Genomic DNA, 22412 nt, shown 5'->3' on the forward strand with positions numbered 1-22412 from the left:
CTCCTTTGGGCGTCCCCTGGGGACTGATATTTATCTTCCTGAGATTCCTTCAGCTATAGCTGCTGTTCTGAGCTTCTCATGACCCCAAGCATTAATGAGGCTTGGACTCAAGTGTGTCCCATTTATCAGCCTCCAAAGAATTCCCCCCTACTCTAGTTCAATGAGCTGAAGAGAAGCGGTGTCTCAAGAAAACATGGCTGATTCATACCCACAGTTTGCATTCCAGCGGCCAGGGAAGCCCCCACACGGTGCCCATGTGAGACAGGAATACCTGCAGGAAAATGGCTTTCATCTTGGGGTGATTGCTGGAAGGAGGAAACCTGACATGTCCAGAGAGCCTGCCTGTGCTATGGCACAAACCCAGAAATGCTCTCCTCCCCAGCCTGGAGAGTTATCGGGTATGGGATTAATCTGCCTGAGCATGTATTTTTGAAAATCAGATGTCTATGTCCAAGCTAGTCAGCCTTTGCTTCAGTGGTGTGCAGGAGACATCTTCAGAGGGTGGAGGCAGGTCAGAGGAAAGCCTTTCAGAGGCACGTAGAGTCCTACACAGGGACTCAGCGGAGGTAGTGGTCTGATCTCATGCTAAAGGGGATAACACCCAATTTAACTGACCGTCACAGTTTGAAGCATTAATAATGATGACTGCTGCTGGACTGAGAGCACAGGAGGGCACAGGAATTCTGGCCTGGAAAACTGCTTACCAAGGTAGAACAGGCACAGCAAAAGCAAACAGCAAAGGTGTTTTCTGTACATGGCATTATCCGCATTCAAAATAGGGAAAAGGTGCTGAATGAGAATAAGAATCAGGTTGAGATTTGCCACTCTGTGCGAGGCTAAAGCTGGACAGTGATGATTAAAATGATCCCCTGCCACATCAATAAATGGGCATGGAGATCGCCGTTCCCTTCCCCCCTCCACTAAACTTTTGCTGTGCATGATCATGGAAAGTTTATTGCTGGTTGTTTTGCTTTTGTGCTCCAGATCCTCATCTCCCAGGACCCAAAGTAAGACTCTTGCACATATTTTCACATAAATGAGCCATCTACTACGGAGCTGAAGCTGCTACCAGAGGTAGAAATGTTCATTGGCGCTCATGTATGAGAGCATGCACTGGGAGGAGGGTGGTTTTGGCTATTCCAGGCTGTGTGAATGGAAGTGGGTTCACAGATGGCTTCCAGGGGCACGAGCTGAGAGGTGAGCATCCTAATGTCCCTGTTGACACTGAGACTGGTCAATTAATTATCAAAGCTCAGTGTAGACAACAGATACAAACCCCATAAGGACATGCAGGCCAATGACCATCCCTGTTTTGGCTACATTTCCATCTGACACCCTCACCACTCTCCCTTGCACCCTGTGGGAAAGGGCAGTGCTACGATCCCCTCTTTGAAGCTGGGGAGCTGAGCCACTCTCCAGCAGCGCTGTGGCAGACCAGAGAGGTGAAACTCAGTGCTCTGATTTCCTGGGAAATCTTTACTGATGTCAGTAGAGATAACTGTGAATAAAACCCAGATATGTACATTCCCAGACCTGGAAGCTCATTTTACAGGGACTGCAGAGAACAGACTGTGGGGCAACAGCCGTAAGTGATTAATACCCTTTTAGGAAACAAGCCTGATCTGTTACTCATTCTTTGTGAGAACAGCAAACAAAACCTTTAAGTCAGGGTGATAACAATAGTGTCCTGCCTTCCAGCCTCCCGGGCACTCATTGCTCTAGGGACATGACTCTTCATGTCCTTGTGTGCTGCCCATTGCACGGCAGAGGAAGCAAGTCCTTCATGCAGTCACAGGCCCGTGTCTTCTGCAACCCACTGAGATCCTGGCCTTTGAGCAGGTATTGCTCCTGACCATGCATTCACTTTCTGTTTGAAGTATTTAGGCTAAAATAATTTCCACAGACCTCTTGATCTTTGACAGTCTCCATGGCCTGGGGTGGGAGGCTCCCTGTGCCACGTGGCTGTCTGACTTGAAGCAAGAAGAGGGTTTCATCCATCATCGTAAGGACCTGGCCAGGGAGGTCAGAGCCCAGCACAGCCTGTTTTCCTGTGCTCAGCAGACCTCTTTGGAGTGATGCACAGGAGTTCATATCCTCGCTCAGCAGGTAGGTGGAAGCTTTGCTCATGTATCAGTCATTCATGTGGTCATCAAAAGCAGCATTATGTCAGACAGATGACACAGATACAATTTGTTGAACCAAAGTCAGCTGCCAGTTCTTTTTCATGCCTTGCTTGACAGCTCCATGCTATAACCCAACATCCCACAGCACACAGCGGTGCCAGGTCATCTTCCTTCTACCTCCTTGCCACCCCACAGGGGTATTCCAGGCTCTGGCATAGGCAGGTCAATGCTGGTATTTAGGCACTGTGACCACTGAGTGTTGTAACCTCAAACATTTAGGTGCTTGGCTCCTGCCGTGGAGCTGAGGGGTTGAAGACTGCTTAGAGACAACCCTTGGGGAAAGGAAGAGTGTGTCTCAACTCTTGCTGCTCACTGACCGTAGGGATGCAGGAAGGCTACAGGAAAATTCCTCTTCCCAAAGGCACAGCTCTGCCCTGAAATTAGGCAGACGCCATTTATTTCAAATATAGAACAAGGGCTGCTTTTGGACAGGACTTTGTGAAGAGCTATTTTCCAGCATTAGGAAGTAACTCAGAGTTTCAAAGACTCACTTAAGCACTTGGTGACCAGAAGGGGAATTCACATCTCTTCCATCCCTAACAGCAGACTACACCCTGGGTTAAAATTAGGGTGGAAAAGGGTACAGCATTCCCCACTCCTCCTGCACACCTCGCCTACCTACAGACTTTGCACCTCAACAGCCCGTTTGCAAAAGCCCACCTTCAGAGCCAGCCTTCCTCCTCCTCCGAGCTCCTCCTCTGAGCATGACAGAGGTGCTGAGGATCCCAGACAAGCCCTTTGCAGGCTTTGCCTCATCACCGGGCCCCCGTGAGCTGTGTTTAGTCAGCATGCTGGGGAATCCATGCTGCCACAGGTGAGTGCAACACTGTGGGTAATCAATTATCTCAGTTGCACATTGTTTTCATTCCTTGCCTGTGCACATTTCCCAGAGAGTTGATTATGTCACTCATTAACCTTCCAGACCTCTTTATTTTCTTTATGCAAAGAGCCGGCTTTTGTCAGGCCAGCACGTTCATATTTCGGCTGAGCTTCAAGAACAAAGAGTCCCCACTAATTCCATTCTGCTTAGTCATACCCGAGTCACGTAGAAAGCTATTACCAAAATTGGTACAGAAAGGTTGCCAACCACAAAGCTCCAGCCCAGCTGCGTGTGGTGAGATTTGCATATCAGCGAGCTGGGGAGAAGGCTCAGTGCAGGCAGCACTTACCGCAAAAGATGTTTTTGTTCATTTCTGTGAGTGAATGTTTGTAAAGTCAGAGCCTTTCCCAAAACAGTGGAGATAATCCTCCCATCTGGCCTGTCCTCCCAGAAGCTTTTATCGTCTCTCAGCACTTATGTCAAGGCCAAACTAAGCTGGCATCTCAGTGGATTAAAATCCAGGTTTTTTGGATTGACCAGATGGAGCTATTTGCTTCTTGACAGTTGAGGAACGTGGCGCGTGAAAGCATCCCACGTCCCTTTTCACCCCTACATGCTGCAAAGCATCATACTGGAATGGTGCTACCGTGCAGCTGGCTGCTCAAGATCTGCTGCATGACTGCCCAATTCTAGCCTAGATTAAGACAGGCAGCACGTATTACAGCAGCACGGCAGTGGGGCTGCAAGCTGGGGAGGTATTCACGTCTAACAGATCACAAACCACCCCTGCTTCATAATATATAGAGTGAGGTTTCTGCAGCAGTGATTCCTCAGTAGCATCACTACAGCAGCCACAGGTGTTCCTCCAGAAGAAAGTCAGGTCATCATCTCCAGGCTGCATTCCCAGCCCCTTCTCTAAAATCATAGGAAGCTCCTCCACATAACTAGTTTTTTCTGAGTTAGGATGTTTTCCAGTTTTAGCTTAGAGCTACTCAGACTAAGAAACCTCCTTTCAAACCATGTAAGCTGAAATTCTCACGGCACAGGAATCCAGAGCCCAGGATTTTAAGGAAGATTTTCATAAGATTTGTAATCATACTCTTACAGCTGGTGCTGATGCATTTCTGAGGTGAGCCAATATCCCACAAAACAGTGCTGTACCTCAGCCTGAGCTCTTGTTCTGCTTGCACAGGGTAGCAGGTTAGAGAAGCTGAGATGCTCCTAGTTACACCTGATGCTGATGACTAGATCCAGAAGACAGTCGTCAAAACCAATGGTGACACAGGATATAACAGAGTAACATCTCCATGGCTGCAGAAGTCATGACAAATGATCTCAGGAGCAGAGTCATTCTCAACCCTTGATTTGGCAGGGAGAACACCTTTATGCTCCCCTAGAACATCTTGCCTTCTTCGCCACGTATGTAGTCTACTCTTGCTGTGACATGGCCATGGAGGAAGTACCTCCAACAGCGACATTGTGCCTGTGGCTTCTGGTCGCAATCACCTTTGGAACAGCCCAGAACACAAAGCGCTGTGAAACAACGAAGGGCTGGGTGCAACATGCCCTTCTCAGGCAAGCCCTTGTGCCTGTGTAGGTTTGTGCCTTAGGGTTGCTTTGCAGAGCTGGGTGGGGTACGCTCCTGGTTGCAGCTTCGCTGCCTGCAGGAATGTGTGCTCTCCATGAACTGTCATCTGAATAGTTATTGTTAACAGTGCCTAATGTTAACTAAGATTCGTGTTACATCATCTGTCTGTAGCATATATACCCCTTCCTTAGGTGGCATCTGTCACCACGTAGATAAATAAGATGCCTCCCAGGGCTGCCACAACTCATAATTTTCGCACCTCTCTCATTATGCTATTAACCTAGGGCAGATCATCCTCCTAGTATTTCTGCTCATCCCTCTGACATAGCTAGACCAAGGCTTTGCTATATCATGTCCAGACAACCATAGCACAATGAGGCATCTGCTGCTGCGTGCAATTAGCTGTGCAAAGCAGCCTGTCTTGCTGGCACTGAATTACAAAGGTTTGAGCCTAAAAACACGGTGATTTGAACAGCTGCAAAAGCAGGGCAGAGGATGACTGAGCCAGAGCTGAGCCTCCAAAGCATTTAACAGCCCCTCTCGGCTCATAACTTATCAGGGCAAATGTTAACAGTAGGTTCAAAAGCTGTTCCTGATGGACTCCTTTCCTTCTTGCTATGCATAGGTAACAGCATTAGGTCCTGCTGAGAGCATGGTGAGAGCACTCAGAGCTGTGCTGGAAGTTGCAGGGCTATCAGTGAAAGGAAAAGTTGACCTTCTGTGCTTTTCATACCAAGCCAGATCAAAGCTGAGTTTGGAAAGACTTTTCTGAAATTAACTTTGTACAATGGACAGATCTTCAAAGGCAACAGACAACTTCAAATGTTTTGATTCTTGGGTCCAGTACTTTAGAGGAACATGGGTTTGGAGTGCAGTGACAGACCCCCTCTAAAGGCAAGTCCCTCTAGCTCCCCACCTCTGGGCGCTCAAACCAATGTCAGCCAGACTCTTCAGTCATTTCAATGCTGTGGATAGTCTTTTGGATAGACTCGTCCAGACTCTTAGGCCCTCTTTGACGTAGGCTCTTGAAAAATCTTGGATTCTGAAGAGCAATTAGTAATAACACACATCACTCTTCTCTGCACCCAATTTTTCCCTTTCCTTTCACAGACAATAAAGCTCTAGCTGACCCCAGGAACAACGTGTCCTGCACATGCCATTCCAGTGGAAGGCCTTGGCTTTTAATTTCAACACTCTCACCCTCTGGTGGGACTGCAAAGGGGAAGATGTGCCCATCTTTCCTCCAGAAATCAGCTCTAAGGAGTGGTAACACCCAATTACCTTCAATGTGCAGTCCAATCATGCATGGCCTTCTACAAACACCAACTTCATCCTTAGCATCTGCTTGTGTTTTCTCACGCATTCCCTCACGAGACTGACTTCTCCTTACTGTCTCTAACCCTGTGGGGACAAGTTTGTCCTCCACAACCAACCAACCTGGCATTACACCTGCAAACACTAGCCTTCTACTCTTTCAGCTAAAGAATTTCTTAAGGGATTTGGAAGGAAATGAGTGCTATCATGTATGGAGCTCTGTATGTATTATGACTGCTAATGTCTACAGCGATGTTAGATTTCAATTTAGAGACACAGGCAGCCAATTTATGCTCGCTTCATTGCAGATTATTACAGAGGGAGCACACGCACAAACACACTCACACACTTCTCTCATGAAAACTAGTTTTGTTCTTTCTTGTTTTGTTCTCTTACACAATAAAAAATCCTTCTGGCTCAAAGCACCTTTGCTCACCGTGTATAGAGAAACACACATTTTGCCAACAACTCTCCTGAAGAGACACCCTGCAGGGATATCCTGTCTACACTTTTCCTATCATTAAGCAGCGGGTGGAAGTCTGTATTTGGGGAGCTATCAAACACCCACTCTGTTTGCCACTTTGCCAATGTTATCAGTGTTTGTCCCTGCTCTGTTATGTGTCCTTCAATATACTGCTGAATTCCTTTCCAAAATGTCATAAAACGACGGGGACAACTCTGTTGTTTTAGGAAAGAGGAGAACAGTCTGAGTGCGGTGGAGAATGTTTATGCCATGGGGATGTGCACGTACCTCGTGTAGGATGTGTGCCGTGCAGCAGCAGAAATATGAGTGTCAAAAGGCCTGGGGTGTAGACAGTTTTGTGTGCACTCCTTTGGAGGAACGTCAGCACCTAGGAACTTAGAGAACCTACAGTGTTAGGTGGCAGCTCGGGTTTTAGGTTTCTCAAGGATGCCTACATGCTAGGCTTGAGCACTTAATCCCCTCTGGATTTAGCTCTTTGGACATGGTGAGTTGCTTGTGCACAAGCCCTGGAGAGACTCTTAAACTAGGCGTTCCCCACTTGCTGTTTTTTTGGCAAGACCTGATCCATTCGGCATGTGCAGAGCTTGCCAAACCCACACAAAAGACAGCAGAGACGAGCCCTCAGACATGTGTGTGTACTAGTAGACTCAAAGCCCAGTGGTTACAGCACTTTCCTGGGCTGTGGGAGAGGCCAAGTGTGAATAACTTTACCTGTTTTATGCTGTGGCTGTTAAACACAGAGACCTTTTGGTAGGAGACAGTGGGGTTATCTGGGATGGAATTTTCATATCTTTCCTTGTATTTTATACAACTAATTAAATACTAGCTAAAGTAGAAGCTTGGAAGTAAGTGGGCTACTGGATAGAGTGAGAAGGGAGGGAGAGACCTTTTTCTTCCAGGACCTCATTTATCGTGGGAAAGACCTGACCAGTTCTCGTATTGAACTTCTGGGGATCTTTCACAGTTAATACTCCTCCTGGCTGCCTAATTCCCTTCTTTGTATTTCCCAGTAATTTAGGCAGCTCTCTGCTCAAACTGGGTCTTCTCTGACTCCTGACTCCCCCTTACGCATGGCAGCACTTTGTGGATTTACCATCTGAGACAAAAGCACCTCTGAAAATTCATGTTTCTAAAGCATCTTTGTCTTGCCATGCTGGCAGAACAATGCCTAAAATTTTAAAATCTGTGTTTTGGCATCTCCCAGGGCCCTGGAGGAAGCTTGCAGCAGAAAAATGGGACTGAACTCAGTTTTCCAATGTAGTGGATTTGCAGTACTTTATAGTCATCAATTTAGCAAGCTGAACAACTTCTTTGGCAGAGGGATGAGGATTATTGCAGAGCGGGAAATGAAGGGGCATGGAAATTTGGGTCTGTGGGAGGGCAGTGAGAAGCACACCTGACTTACGGCTGAGCCACGCTAAATCCGAGCCCACTGGAGAAAACGGTGAGGGGGACTGACTTGCGGCCATGCAGGAGGCAGAGATGCTCTCTGAGAGGGGAAGGGAAAGCAGTGGTGGAAGGATGGGGCTTGCTGGGTCCCTGGTGGGGTGGGCAGCTGCAGAGGGAGCATGGGGGAGTGCAGCCACGGCCAAGTGGAGGAGAGCTCAGCAGAGGTTACGGGGGTTATGGAAGGGCTGGGTGGAGATATGGCTCAGGCCAGTTTGCTGTCTTGTTATCTGGTTTTCAGTGAAGGTATCCAGACCATTCCTTAGTAAGAGCCTGGAAAAAATGAGGCAGTGACCACACCAAGGACTGCTGAATTCCTCAGCCTATGTCCCTGTTTGGGAGGTGAGGATGGGATTTAAGCAGGCTGTTTCCTGCATCCAGCACTATAAGCTGCATTTGGGTTCAAAGTGTCCATCCTGATCAGATGCAAAAAGCACCCTTGGGCCATCTTGATGGGCTGGGACCAGCCCACTCAGCCACCTCTTGGCTCATCACTGCAGACTGCACTGATGAGAACTGGTGTCTATGTTTGGGGCTGAGCTTTTCCTATCAGAGGAGCTTCAGCACATGGTATCAGCTGGGCTGCAAGTGGACAGTGGATGAATCAAGGTGGGTGGCAGGTTTGGACTTACTCCCAACTGACAGCATGATGTGGTCGAGGAGAGGAGTTTGCCTGGAAGGGCTAAGAAGGTTTTTGGGTGTCCTTCCACACAGGACAATGAAACCCTTCTTCCCCAGCCTCCCCCCAGGACTGAGCTCCCTCATCAGCCGGTGAGACCCCATGACCTGCGGGCAACGCTGAGCAGGAGGAACGCGCGTCTCCGCATGATTCATGCCAGAGAAACCACTCCATAAAAACAGGAGGCTATTTTGAGGAATCCCTGAGGTATAAATAGTAACAGCTCCAGGGAGCCAAGTCCTCTCACCTCCTCTGCTATTCATCTGCCTTGTTTTCTCCTAGACTTTCTTTTATCTCCAGTAACAAAGGAGATGGTTTGTGGCATCCAAGAGGTGTCAGACATAACTAATGCGTGGCCTTCAGAGCAAAACCACTCGATGACCACACTGTGCTCCCTGCTCAGCAGCTCCCGTTGGAGACCTGGTCTCTGAGCTGGGGTCGGAGAGCTCAGACCCATCACAGACAGCCAAGGAGTTTGTGGAATAAATAGACAAAACAACCAGTGGCAAGAAAAAGGACAAGATTTCCTCCTTTCTTCTCTGCTCCACCATTGAAGAATTGGGAAATTGAGACAAAGTGAGTATTAGAAATGCAACTACTTTGGGTGAAATACAAACACAGCTAGTATTGTTAAACATCCTTTACAAATACACTGAATGTACTGAAACAAACAAATTAGCAGCAAAGCTAACAAAATTAAGCATTGTTATGGATTCGCAGTGTCTCGTGTCTACAGTATTGGAATGGATTATTTTGCTATTCTGTTTAAATTTGCTTTTCAAAGTGAAGCCTTTGCCTTAATATGCTAAGGTTCTTTTTAAAAGACCAAACAATGGCAACTGTTTGTTCAGAATAATACTTTTCTGCATCCTGAGATAATATTGCTTACGGGATTATTTTTTTAAAACATGAAATTCCTAATAGTTTTACGTCATTTTATGTTGAAATAAAAAATTGCAGAATTTCTAGTGAAGCAGAAAATCTGGTTGTTACCCTCAGCTCTGATCCCTCTGGACTTGCAGTCAGATACCAATAGTTATAGCATAAACCAGCCCGTAAGAATGAATTTTCATGGTGAGCTGGTTAACCAGTAACTGAAATTATGGTTACGTCTGTCCAAGGGCAGAGACATGCAGCAAAAAGACACTGGTAGCATAGACTGATCCCTTGCCAAGTTTGTGTTGTGATTCCTCAGCACCTAATTACTCCTACTTTAATTAAACTTTCTTGTAAAACTTTCGTTGTTTCCTTCCCTAAATGATCTGCTTCTGCAGACTGGAGCCTCTCATCTCCTACCAAAATTGCAAATAGAGCTGGTTGGAAATTATTACCTTCTTAGTTTGCTGGAAATGTTTTCGGGTTTTTTTTCAAATGAAGTATTTCTGATTTCTTTTAAAAATACAATGTTTCTGAAAGTTGCAAGTCTGATTAAAATGTTGTGTTTTGACAGGAGAATTTTTTTTTCCATACCATTTTGAACCCCTGAGTAAATAAAATGAAATCAATTCAATCATTTTGCAACAAATTGCAAGACTGAGAGCTGAAATAATTTCACTGAATTTAACAAACTGCCCAATTTAAAAGCTCTGGACTTCATTTCTTAATCTACCCATACTTTAGGGGGAAAACTGAGATATTCTCAGTGTTCAAATTCTTCAGTGTTCTCGCATCAGCACTTCTCATTGAAAACCTTTGTAAACTCGTCAGGTACTGTCATGGATTTGTACATTTGTTCAGAACAATGGGATCTGTCCTCTAGGTGGCACAAATCAATACATCAATACATCAATAAACCATATCAATAATTAATAATTAACCACATGTACAAGTGCTGAGGTTTAAAGGGCATAGACTTGCGTTTTCTTTGTTTTTCTTGGTTTTCTTCAAACTACATTTAACTTCTGCCTTATTCTCTGTATGAATTTCTGTTTCTGACCGATCTTTGCAGCTTACTGCAAATATGCCCCCCAAAAGAATGACCTAGAAAGAAAAATCTGGAATGGATATAAGCTGCTGGCCAAATAAAAACTAGTTGTTTAAAGGGGACTTCAAGCATATATGTCATCTGCTGGTGTCTGAACTGGATACCGAATACTGCTGTGTCTGCAACCTGGAACACCTTGGCATTTGCAGAAAGCAGCTGTTGCAGAAAGGGGTATTCGCGCCTGTCCGGGTGGTAGGAACCCCACTGAACTTGTCTCAGCTGGAAATAGTTATGTTACACAAGCTGTTCTCATGCACTTGCTGCAAAGGATTGGTATCATAAAGCAGTTAGCGATAGAAGACAGCTCCGAGGTGGTGATTAATTGCATTACACCTATTGTAATTATAAATTCCAGGTCACTCATCATTCTGGAAATCTGAAGGAGTCCAACCATCAGGGTGGAGTAAATGCAGACAGCCATATTAAAGTGTTCCAATGAACACCCAACGTACAAGGAATGTCTCCATGGGGCTGTCTAAACACACACTGCGCTTTTCTTGCCCTTTGGGCACAGAAAGTATGTAATCAGACAGGCACACAGGACAGATTTGTAATTGTCATTCAGTTTAACTGTATAAAAAAACTTTCTTACCTGCAAATGTTTCCCTTTGGCACAACTTTTCCATCCACAGAAAAAGGGTGAACATGCTTTTGCTTCCCAGGTAGTAAGGAAGAAATAGGATGAGTTCACAGCCTTTGGAGTCCCTACATTTTTGAAAGAATAGCTTGTGCTGAAAAGATTCAGCAAATTTCTTGGTGTGGGAGAGTTGCAAGTTTTTACCAGCGCCTCTCTCTGCAAGAGCTCCTGCAGCAGTATGGAAGGGTGTCATCAGGAGCACATTTATTATGACTTTAAAATAACAACTGTAAAACCAGACTAGATCAGGTCTGTGGTCTGTGGCAGTAACTAGCAGAAGATGCTGAAGAAGAAGGCGGACAAGTCTTGCTGTAAGGGATAAGGTATGGTCTGCTCCTGCTAGAGGTCTCATACAGGTCTAATATAATGAGAGCCCTGATGCATGAAGTTGAATGTCCCTTCCAAAGCTGATCACACATCCATATATTCACAATATTCACTATTCAGTCCCTTCCTGGATTTAATTCGAACTGGTGTCCTAGAGGCAAATCTTGCCTCCCCCCTCTTTTATTTTACTAAAGGACTAGTTACTTTGCTATAAAATTAATTACACTGGTGTAACAGGGTGATAATTATCTTAGACTACAGACAAACAGTTCAATTTCAAAGGTCTCTGAGACATTCAACTCATTTTTCCCCCTTCGAAATCACCTGAGAATCACACCTCTCTTTCACTGCCCTGAAGTTTTCATTAGCAGCTTCCCGAATTGCAGCATTGCAGGGGCCTCCTTCTGCATCCCAAGGCAGTCCATCATTGCCATAACCTCAGTGACAGCAAACTTGCTGTGTTCAAATGACTTTGGAGACCTCTAGTTAAAGCAGAGAAGCACTGCAGAAAGCAGAGCATGATTTTACTCAATGCCTGCCCTCCCCCTTTGCTGTCTCATAGCCACTCATGGCCACTGTAAATTTAAACTCTCAAGCAAGAAAGTGCTACCATGCCCTCAGAGCAAAGCTTATGGCTTTGTCTCCTCCGCATGCAGTATAGATCTGAGATCATTCATTGATGCCAGGCAAATAACAGGCTGGCTCAAGGCACACGCGAAGTAGGCAAAGGGCAGCAGCCTGCCAAGGGGTCAGTACTGCCATGGGGGCAGACACTTTCTGGGTGATGCTACAACCAGGCTGGCTCTCCTAGGTGTGAGAGGTGGTCCATGCAAAGGCCAGCTCAGCTGCTGCTGCCTGCCCCCTTCCCACCTCACTGGAAAGGACGGAGACAGCAAGCCCTGGGGTTGCAGGACATGGTCTTCACCTTCCTGTCTGACCCCACCTTTTCCCATCACTTTCCTGGTGGGATTTCTGCCTTTGCAACAGAGAAGCCTTGTGTCTGTGGTAGGGGGAAATGGGGGCAGGAGGGCAGCTCTAGCAGTTTCCAATAGCAGTCCCAGTGCCTGGGGCCAGGCTGCCTCTCCTCATGTCTGTGAGGGACACCGAGTTTCTCTGGAAACTCCTAGGATGGGGAAAACGCACAAAGATCTGGAAACTGGGAGCAGAGCAAACAACCCCTCATGGTATATTCAGTCATTGATAATGCAAACCACAGACAAACATAGAACAGGGACAAATCTGTTATCAGTAAACCATGCAAATACTCAGATCTTAATGCTTCTTTTCTTTAGGGCTGCCATTTCACGACTAACTTAGACACATTGAAGTCTTTTTGCTGTTGAAAGAGTAATCCCACGTCCAGCTCAGTCAAGCAGTCCCACCTCCCCATCGTACTAACACTAACTTTCATGCAAAAAAAGGAAAGTGACAGCCCAGAGTTGGTGTGCTCTGCAGAGAAGCTGACTGCGGTCTTGCAGAGCAAATCTAGGAGAAGTGAGAGCAGTCTGGATTTTCAGTAGTAGCCCAATACTGAGTGAAAGCCATCACAATCTGTGAGGATTGCGTGGCTATCGCAGTCCTCCCATGGAACTAGTCCCTGTCAAAAGAAAGAAGCCAAAGAAGAATTCAAGAAGTGCTTCAGAAAGTGCCTGGATGCTGCAAGTGAACTTCAGCTCACTCTCCATGGAGCTGACTTTAAGCCAAAATAAGAAAGAGAGTCTGGGATCTGGAGGATGCCCTCATATTGCTTATGTCATTTAGCAGCCTTAAACTTGGTTGAAATTCTCCAAACACCACTGTTTGTGCAAGACTGTGTCTCCTAAGCTCCTTGCCATTCTCAGCATCTTTGAATCGGTAAGGACAACGCTCCTACCAATGCTGTGTAGGCTCAAAGCACGGGATAGCTAATGAGTCTTCTGCCCCTGTGCCCTTACAAGTATCCAGACCCTTGTATGCACCCTTCTTCACTGTGTGAAATATATTCTTCAGGCAACCCTGTGCTCAGCCACCCAGCACCACCACTGAAATTCCTTGTAGTCAGCAGAAAGCAGTGATTTATAATAACTGATGTGTTGATCCGGGGGTAGGGAGGGGGGACGACGAGTCTCCCAGAGGAAGCTTCACTTGACAATGTCTCTTTCCTATACTTCCTAACAGGGACTCAGTGGGTATGACCAACTGTGGAAAAATTTTGCTAATGTCCTGGGACAAGAATTATGATTATTTGCTGGGCTTCCATCCACCGTGGGGAATTCTGGCTCGTGACATCACCCCATTGTTCCCACCGGTGCCAAGAACACGCTGGGATCCCATCTTCTCAATGGTTAAAGCGCTTTCCTGTTTGCTCGTTCCCTGTTTCCAAACAACGCATTTCATGAATGCTGCACGGGACGTCTCTTTTCTTGAGCTGTTTTGTCCCTTTCGTCATGTCTGCCTGGAACTCTTCACAATGGAGTGAACAATGTATTCCTACAGTCAGAAACAAAAGGGAAAAAATAACTGCAGGAGGCAAAGCCCATCTTTGGCATTTAGGACCCTGTGTACGCCTTTGTTCCTTCTTTGGAAGCCGTGTTTGTGTAGCACAGACCCGTCCCTCTGCTCCAGCCTGTTGTTTTTCTTAGTGATTTTAGCGTGGTGATAATGCCAGGAGTGCTGGCCCTGGGAAGCAGTGGCCCCTGCTCTTTATCAGGGGAACAGGGACAGTTTCAGGAGCAGTGCAGCTTCTCTGTGTCTAGGAGGTCAAGGAGAACCACTGCTCCCAGTCCGAGCTGAACCCCCCAGCCCATAGCAGGAAGAGGGATTGAACATTCAGCCTAAAATGAGTAGCTACTCTTGAAACCCCCAGAGTTAGATACCAGAGTAACGGTATCTAACCATGTGGGGATGGTTGATGCTGAGACAGCTGTTTCACCCTAAGTTCTTCTTCGCAAGCCTAAAGGCAAATTACTCTTTAAAACGTTTTTTTCACACAGAAATTTTGTAGCTCTGGACAAAGTTCTCAGAGCAGGGTCAGCTCAAAGCAGTTCTGATCAATGCAATCCCAACCCCACCTCTTCTCTGCGGGGTTCCTGCATCCCTGCACAAATGGAGACTTTCGTCCATAGCCCCACATCCTTTAAGGTCTTTGAAACACTGGTGCCAAACATCCACACGTGTGCTGGTCAGGTTTGTGCCTGCTCAACACAATAGGGTATTTCCTGGCGAAAAAAATTAGTTCAAACTCCATTCAGTAGGCATATATGAACAAGAGGGTGTAACACTTGCTCTATTTTCTGTGACAGTGTAAATCTCTTGGGATTTATGAGAAATGAAGAAAACAAGTGAGAAATCTTGGATGAAAGGTCTGGTTTGTAAAGATGTTTTTGCACTTGGCATTAAAGGCAGATACCTAGCAGATATCTGGGCACTTGTCGTCTTCTAGCAACACAGTAAGAGATCTTTACAGACAGCTACATGTAGCTTCAGGCACTGCTTGGAAATGTAAGCTAAGTGACAAAGCTATGGCCACAAAAAGAGTCTGGTAAAGGAAACAGCTTGAACCCAGACCTCCAAAACCTCAGGTTAATTTGAGGCTCTTCTTCCTTCCTGGAGACGTGAAAGGTCTTCATGTAACAACATTCTCTGCTGATCCTTTCAGTAAGTGAATCCTGGAAAGCCACATTGCTGTGGCTTTGCCTCATATTTCATGCAAACGACTGGTAGCACCTTTTCTAAGAGCAAGCCCCTTCTTTAAGCAAAATGATGTCATTTATTCCCCAGCCTTTCCTCTGTGTGGGTGACTACTGCTGCGTTACCTTCCCCACGTCGAGGATATCTTCTTTCACCCTGCAGTGACCAGAATGAGGATCACGGAAACTGGAGCCAAGGGAGATTTGTTATATCATTGAGCTGGCATCTGGAATGTCACATAGTATCCGAGCTCTGACATAACTCTGAAACTTGGCACAGCTGGAATATGGGCTGTAACAGGTAATGCTGCTATTGTATTTCCCTATTTTCTTTAGAATGATCGTTGCATTGGTACAGAGGTTAAAAACTTCCCTCTGCTTATTTGCCTCTCACACTGAAGCTTTATTTTATCAGTTATATCTTTGCTTTCTTATTATTTTAAAATAAAATTTTCACTATTCCTGATTTTCTCTGCCTAACGTGTCCTCTACCCTGCAATTTTAGCTCCATTCCCAGATGTACATTTTTCATCTGCTCTGGCCTACTGTGCCCCCTCACTTCATCCCCACTCGGTAAATGGAGGTCTTGACAGTATCTGTGCTCTCATCTGCTGTCATAGTCAGAGTTGTTTGGTGAATAGAGCAATAATTTCCCCTGAGCATATCTTTTTGATCCCACTATGGGTTTTCCCCTGCAGACATCTTCTGCATGTATTTTGCATGAATACGGAGAGGGATTCACACTGCTGCTTGGTCTGAGTGAATGTTAAAGCCTCTTGTCATTGTTTGCAGGAATGCAATCGTAACCCGTTTTCCTTCCATGAGATGCTGTGAGCAGAAGCTATTGCTCAGATGAAAGCAGTTTTCCACACTCCGGCTCACTGCACTTTTTCTTATTTCTCTTTCCATTCCCCATGCACGTGTTACACTTTACATGAGACCTCACACTGATTCACTGTAATTGCCATCATCTTGCATCTGTTCATGACAACAGTGCAATAAAACCCTAAAAAGTTCATTGTAAACAAATAAAAATACACTCCCTTTCCTTAAGAAACCTTGAAAAACATCTTGAGAAAGTCAAGTGCAGTTGTTCTTTGTTGGCTCTTCTAACCTGCTCGTGCTCCTAGGCATATTCCACTCCCAAGATTTACCCAAGATTTCTGAAGCCAGGAGCTGCCTCTCTGAGCTGGAGTGGTGACCCCAGGGGATACGAGGTGCCTGGAAGCTGTTATCCATCCCTGTTGTGGTCAGTACCCAACACTTCTCTGGAGTTTCCTACTTCTGCATGACACACGTGATGGGCAAGATGAAGCTGCTTTGCCTGTCTCTTCGTGCATGCCAGGAGGTGACTTCTATATTTCACATTCTTTGTATCCTAAAAATGTGCAGATAGCGTTGAGAATGCCATCATTAATTTCGAAGCAAAATCAGACAGCTGTTGGACAGTTTTATTGCAAGAAATTTTAATCACTCAACTTAGCAAAAGGCTTTAAACTGATTTCATGAAAAAAAGAGGGAGAGAGAAAGCAGGGACTTTCATTTAACAGTTGTATTTTCTCGAACTGAGTAACAATTTTACTTGAAATTTAACTTGTCTTGAATTCTACCTGGTTTACCCAGGTTAACTCAGCTTTCCTGTGCAGACCAAGTTAGCCTGCTAAGACGCGTAGTTTCAATTGCCCTTTTTTTGCCATGCCCGGAGGAGCAGCGCGGGGCTGCGGGCAGCCTGGGGGACCCTCTGCGGGGAAGCGCCTGGGGCCGGGATCAATCCCCACGCGTGTGGCAGGCAGCCAGCGGGCTCCCACGGCGGCACGCGCTGCCTGTACCCCTCCCGCTCCATCTGCCGGCAGCGGCTGCAAACTACCTCCTGCCTTCACCTGCTGCCGGCAGGCTCCGACCCCCGACCCCGGCCACGCCGCGGGGGCAGGAGCAGCTCCCACTCGTGGCCCTCCCCGGGGTACAAACCCCGCGCGCACCCGGTGCCCCCCGCCCCACGCTGCATCCACTCTCCGCCACCTCCCGGCAGCCTTCTCCCCGCACCGTCCCCACCCCCACTCCGCGCCTCCCTGCCCCTCGCAGCGCGAGGAGTCGGGGGGGCCCACGCGTGTTTCGCGCAGCCCGCGGAGCGGCGGGGCTGGGAGCGGGCGGTAGGGTGGCGCGGAGCTCTGCCCGCGGGGGGCCGCCCCGCAGAGCGCCACCGCCCCCCACGCGTGCCCGCGCCCCGCTTGTTTCCCCCGCGGCCGCTCCACGCGGCGGGGCGGAGCGGGGCCGTGACGCGGCGGCGGCGGGGCTATAAAGCACCTGCCAGCGCCCGCCGGCTCCAGACGCATCGCGGCGGCTCCGGGTAAAGCAGCGCACGCAGAAGCAGCGGGAGAGCCGGGAGCGGGGGGGAAAAAAGGAGGAAAAAACGAGGAAAAAACCCCAAGAGCCTCCAACTCTCTCCAGCCATCCCAGCCCCACGCCTGCGAGACCCGCGGCCATGCCCAGCCACCCCGCCGGCGCCGTGCTGCTGGCGCTCGCCCTCTGCGCCCTCCTGGAAGATGGTGAGCCCCGGGCTGGAGCGGGGCTCGGTGCCCCGAGGGTGCCCGCTCTGGCGGGGGGACCCGCCTGCGCCCCCTCGGCTGGGGGAGCGGGGCTGCGTGGGGTGCCGCAGGGTGCCCCGGGTCTGCCCGGAGGCTGGCTGCGGGGTGGGGAGCATTGCACGGTGGCTTCGCCGTGCCCTTGCTCCGGGGGTAGCCTCTGCAGCTGCCAGGGTTATGCAAGTCCTTTATGAGCCCGCAGCCTAATCGGCAAGGCTGCACCTCCTGTAAAAGTGCCTGCATATTGAAATCGCCGTAATCCTTACCGGAGGTGTAATTGCAGAGGTGACATACCGACGGGCACTCCAGCGCTCCGCACCGAGCCTGCGACTCATCCCTTCCTCCTTCTGCTGCAGGTATGGGCCATCCTCCGCTGGAGTCCCACCTGGCCGCAGCCAGCGCTGCGCACCCGAGGACCAAGCGATGTTCCTGCAACAGCTGGCTGGACAAGGAATGCATTTACTTCTGTCACCTGGATATCATCTGGGTCAACACACCTGGGTAAGCGTGAACGTAGCTTTCGGGGGGGGTGGCTCTGTTGATGTCACTGTACTTTCTGATCGAGGATGGGGTTAGGTTAGAGGAAGGTGAGAAAGGGTCCCAGTGCTGTGAGGCTCTTGTAGCACCTGCTCCGGAGAGCACTGCAAGTCCAGTCCTTTCCAACATCTAGAAAGGGACAAGCTCTGCTTCTGCTCAGGAGTTTCAGTATAACCCAGAGGGGAGGGGGGTGAAAGCACAGGGCACTGCCTCCTCATGGGTTCATCTTTTTCGGAGATTTGTACCTTTGCAAGCCGAAAGCAACACCAAGATGTTATAGCTGCAAGTCAGAAAGTTACTCTACCCGCTTGCAAACTGTAACCCTGACTGCCAGTATTGTTAATGAGACAGTGGTGGGCTGGCGCTAACGTCCCGTGGCTGCCAAGTCCTGCCCTCAAGAATGCTAAAGCAGCTTTCCGAGCAGTTTCAGACCAATGGCCATCACACCGTAGCAAAACACATGCACTCAGGTGTGGTTATAATCATGCTCGCTAACGTGCAATTACAACTCACTGCTTGCTCAGAGAATAGTTGCAGTCACTGCCAATCCTAAACCCTCTGGGAGAGTAGATTGCGATCAAAGATGGAGTGGGAATGTGCTAACAGCTCTGAAAGCATGCTGTGATCAGAAGAACCTGTTATGGCCCCAAGACATCTTGATTTGTACTATGTCCTGTGTGTTAAAACCCGCGGGGGGAGGGAAAGCCCTGACATCTCTTGCTTGGGAAGCTGGCTGCTGGCTGCTGGTGGGGCTGGTGGACTGGGGCAGCCACGCTCCTCCTGTGCATTGCCACCCAGGTGAACTGCCAGCTCGCCCAGCCCATGTGGCGACCCTTGCACGGGCGCCTGGGCTGCTGCAAGAAGAGAAGATGCCAACTGCAACCCAGCACATACTGGCACAGCAATCTCCCTGGGAGGGGTAGGGTGGGGAAAACAGTAGGTGGGAGAGGAGCTGGAGTTTAAAGGCTTAGACATATCAGTGACCTTTTCACCTTATGCCCATAGATGAGTCTTTTATTATCCTGGCACTGGCTTGGCTGCCTCCCAGGACTGTGCTATAAACCTGTTGGCTAATAAAAAGTTAGTTGCATAGCTGATTTCTTTTGTTTTTAACAGACACACCGCTCCCTATGGCTTGGGAAGCCCGCCAAGGCGGCGCAAGAGATCGCCTAGCAGGTGCGAGTGCTCGCACTCGAGGGACAACGTCTGTGCCACCTTCTGCCAGGTGAAGCCTGGGTAAGTCGGGGGAGTCCTGGGGATGTCCCTGGGGGTGCTCAGCGAGGGTGCAAGCAGACAGACAAAGCTGAGGAGCTGGAATACCTCTACAGCCTCCCTGGGGACGGCCGCGCAGCTCTTTGCAAACGGCTGGAACTTGTCTAGTGGCTTTCATACCCCTCCCAAGAGGCCCTGGCAAAGTGTCACTAGGGTGTTTTTGTGGTACAATAGTGTCTTTACTAGCTGACATGAAGCAATGTTACCTCCATCCCTCCTGCTGCCAGGAGGCTGAGGAAGTGCTGGGTGCGCTGGTGGGAAGGGAGGAGCTGGCAGCACGCTGGGAGAGGGACAAGCGGAGGTGTGAAGCTTTGGGACACCAGTGTCTCCTGCATGGCTCGGGTGGGAGAGGCTGCAGGAGTAGGACTGCTGAGAGCTGGGACTCAGAAGTCAAATATCTTCTGTACCCGGCTCTTTTTACAGTGCACGTGGGCTCTCAGTTGTCTCGCTTCAGCCAGCGGTATAGGAGTGCTTACATGGTGGGGAGATGGGGAGCAAAATCACTGTAGAGATCTGTCATTAATTTCATCTCAAGGCAATAGTTAAAATCCCAAATGATTAAATATGACTGTGAATAAAGTGAGGATAGAAGTAAAAGTGAGCTATAAATAGCTCTCAAATAGCTGCAATTAACCCTTCTAAAACATGCATTCAACCGTCTTAGTCTGCCACTGGTGACGTTAGAGCAGTACCCCCTGGTACTTGCAGTGGATATGAGTGCTTCATGCATCTCCTCTTGCTCCTTAGGTACCTCCAGAGTCTGAAGCTCCCAGTGAGCTCTGGAGCATCAATGAAGTCTCCGCAGAGTGGTGGCGTGAGGCCTTCCCATCACGGCCTGCTGAGAGCTCTCAGGTGAGCATGCCACCTAAACCTGCTCTGAACTGCCCTCATACGCACTTTAAAATCTGCGGTTGTGACCCCAGACTGCAGTTGCTACTTGGACTTGACCTGACTTCCCCCTTGTGTCTCCCTTTAAAGGAGCAGACTTGACTATTTCTGCTCTCTGTAGAATTGAAGGCTGACAGCTGAGGGAACCAGGGTTGCTTGTGTCCTTCCAAAACTAGAGGAATATTACTAGAATGTAATTCTTGATTGGGGTGGGAAGTTCCTCTGATATGGGACAGGCAAATGGGTGATGTACAAGACGGGACGGAGGGACAGCATCATGTAGGAAAGTGACTGATTGGGCAACTGCTTTGGACCAAAATAGCTTTTCTCACATCACATCAGTGGGTTGTGGAACTCACTGCTGGAAGAAACCGTGGACTCCGGGAGTGTAAATGAGTTAAAGGGAGTTGGCAAATTGAAGGAGGATTGGTCCATTGGTGGCAGTTAAATCAGATGCAATGGGAACAATTTCTGAAAGGCAGATCTGGGGAAGCATCACTTGGGTCATGCCCTGCTGCAGGAGTCCTTGAAGCCTCTGCCACTGGCCACTGGTGGAGAGGGGATATTGGGCTAGATGGATCTCCGCTGTGGCTTAATGCAGCTGCAGCTAGAAATTGCCCCTCTTCCTTCTCCTGTCTTCTGCCTCAGAAAAAAGCTTGGCGAGGAGTAAATAAATATCATAATACAGGCTGTTGCTGAGTAGTAGGAAAATGGAGTGGAGAATGAAGGTAGTGTCTCTTCTGTTTACAGGGATCTTGCCGTCTCCAGCCTGCGGTTCGGCAAGCATCAGCACCGTTCTCAGAGGAACGCACAGCCAACAGTTTTGCCTTGGAAGAAAAACATCTGGAAGAAGAAGAGATAAGAAACAGGTGCATACCAAGTTCACCAGAAGAATTTGGAGTCCTGTGGGTGCCACTAACGCCGCTGTCGGTAGTTAGAGCTGAAGGAAAGGCCATGGAAGGGGGAAGAAGTGGAAGTCTCCGTGCTCCTGTTGCGTGAACCAGTACTGCATGCACTCCAGAGACTGTTGTAAAGGGAAAACTGTCTCTCTATACAGTCATAGATGTGTCGTGGAGCTGAATTGTGCCTTTTTGGATCAGGCAAGGGTCCTGCTGGTAGAGTACTAGCCAAACTCTGCACTGGAGTCCTGGGCAGAGGGTCAGCCCGCGCTGGGCGGTTGAGTCACTTACAAACCAGACGGCTCTGTGCAGTTCTGGACCTGGCAGCACTGAGCCCGTACCACTGGCCTGGTCTGCTCTGCCTTTGAGCCACGTTTGAGCACGGTTCCAGCTTGGCCCCATTCAGAGGTGGTTTGGCGGGGATAAACTGCCTCCAGCGTGACCTGCCTGAGCCCACCTTTGCACTTTTTTCTCTTACTTGTCAGACAGTGCGATGTGCCTATGAATGAGACTCCCATGGTAAAACAGCTCCCGATTTTTTATTAAAAGAATATGTATCATCTAGAAGCCTGAAAGCCAACTGAGGAGTCAGTGGCATTCTTTGGCTGAGAAATTCACTGAAGGGCCATCCTTAAGTGGCTCTTGTTTAGGTGGAGGATAATTTGCTTACACCAGAGCTTGCATCAAATCCAAGCATGACCCCTGCCATCAGGCACAGCAGCAGCAGGGGTGGGGAGGATGAAGTGGAGCTGTAATTCTGCAGGAGCCCCGTGCATGCAGCCCCGCGTAGCCTGGGGGAGGGAGCCCCGCGGGGTCCGAGGCAGAGCCGAGCTGCTAGTCTGGATGAGTTCAGTGCTGTGAATCTGTCTCATCTCCTTGGACATAGCCTTAGTGGGGTAGAGTACTTCCAGCTCTTAACCTGAAATCCCAGCTTTCTTTTAGCTCTGCCTGAAAGGAAAGGCTAGGGACAGAGAAGATGGGTGGTGGGAAAATAGCACACAAAGGCTTGCTTGCTGCTTCGCTTAGATCAGGTCTCTGAGTCAGACTTTATATAATAAATGATCAGTATATGGATAGCATGTCACTATGAGAAGCGTAACCTGA

The 22412-nt window shown here is 48.4% G+C and overlaps 1 protein-coding gene across 1 annotated transcript; it reads left to right on the forward strand.

Moving 5' to 3' along the window:
• Positions 1–17612: 17612 nt before the first annotated feature.
• On the forward strand, positions 17613–21271 carry EDN2 (endothelin 2). The gene is made up of 5 exons (XM_075173841.1): positions 17613–17676; positions 18069–18213; positions 19366–19485; positions 20269–20373; positions 21160–21271. The coding sequence occupies exons 1-5, from the start codon at positions 17613–17615 to the stop codon at positions 21269–21271; spliced, it is 546 nt and encodes a 181-aa protein (XP_075029942.1).
• Positions 21272–22412: the final 1141 nt, after the last annotated feature.

Source organism: Calonectris borealis, chromosome 25, assembly GCF_964195595.1.
Source record: "Calonectris borealis chromosome 25, bCalBor7.hap1.2, whole genome shotgun sequence".
Lineage (NCBI taxonomy): Eukaryota > Metazoa > Chordata > Aves > Procellariiformes > Procellariidae > Calonectris > Calonectris borealis.

Coding starts and splice junctions, on each gene's coding strand:
- EDN2 (XM_075173841.1), top strand. CDS start 17,613: ATGCCCAGCCACCCCGCCGGCGCCGTGCTGCTGGCGCTCGCCCTCTGC. Junction 18,214..19,365: donor ATCTGGGTCAACACACCTGG/GTAAGCGTGAAC, acceptor TGTTTTTAACAG/ACACACCGCTCCCTATGGCT. Junction 19,486..20,268: donor TTCTGCCAGGTGAAGCCTGG/GTAAGTCGGGGG, acceptor CTTGCTCCTTAG/GTACCTCCAGAGTCTGAAGC.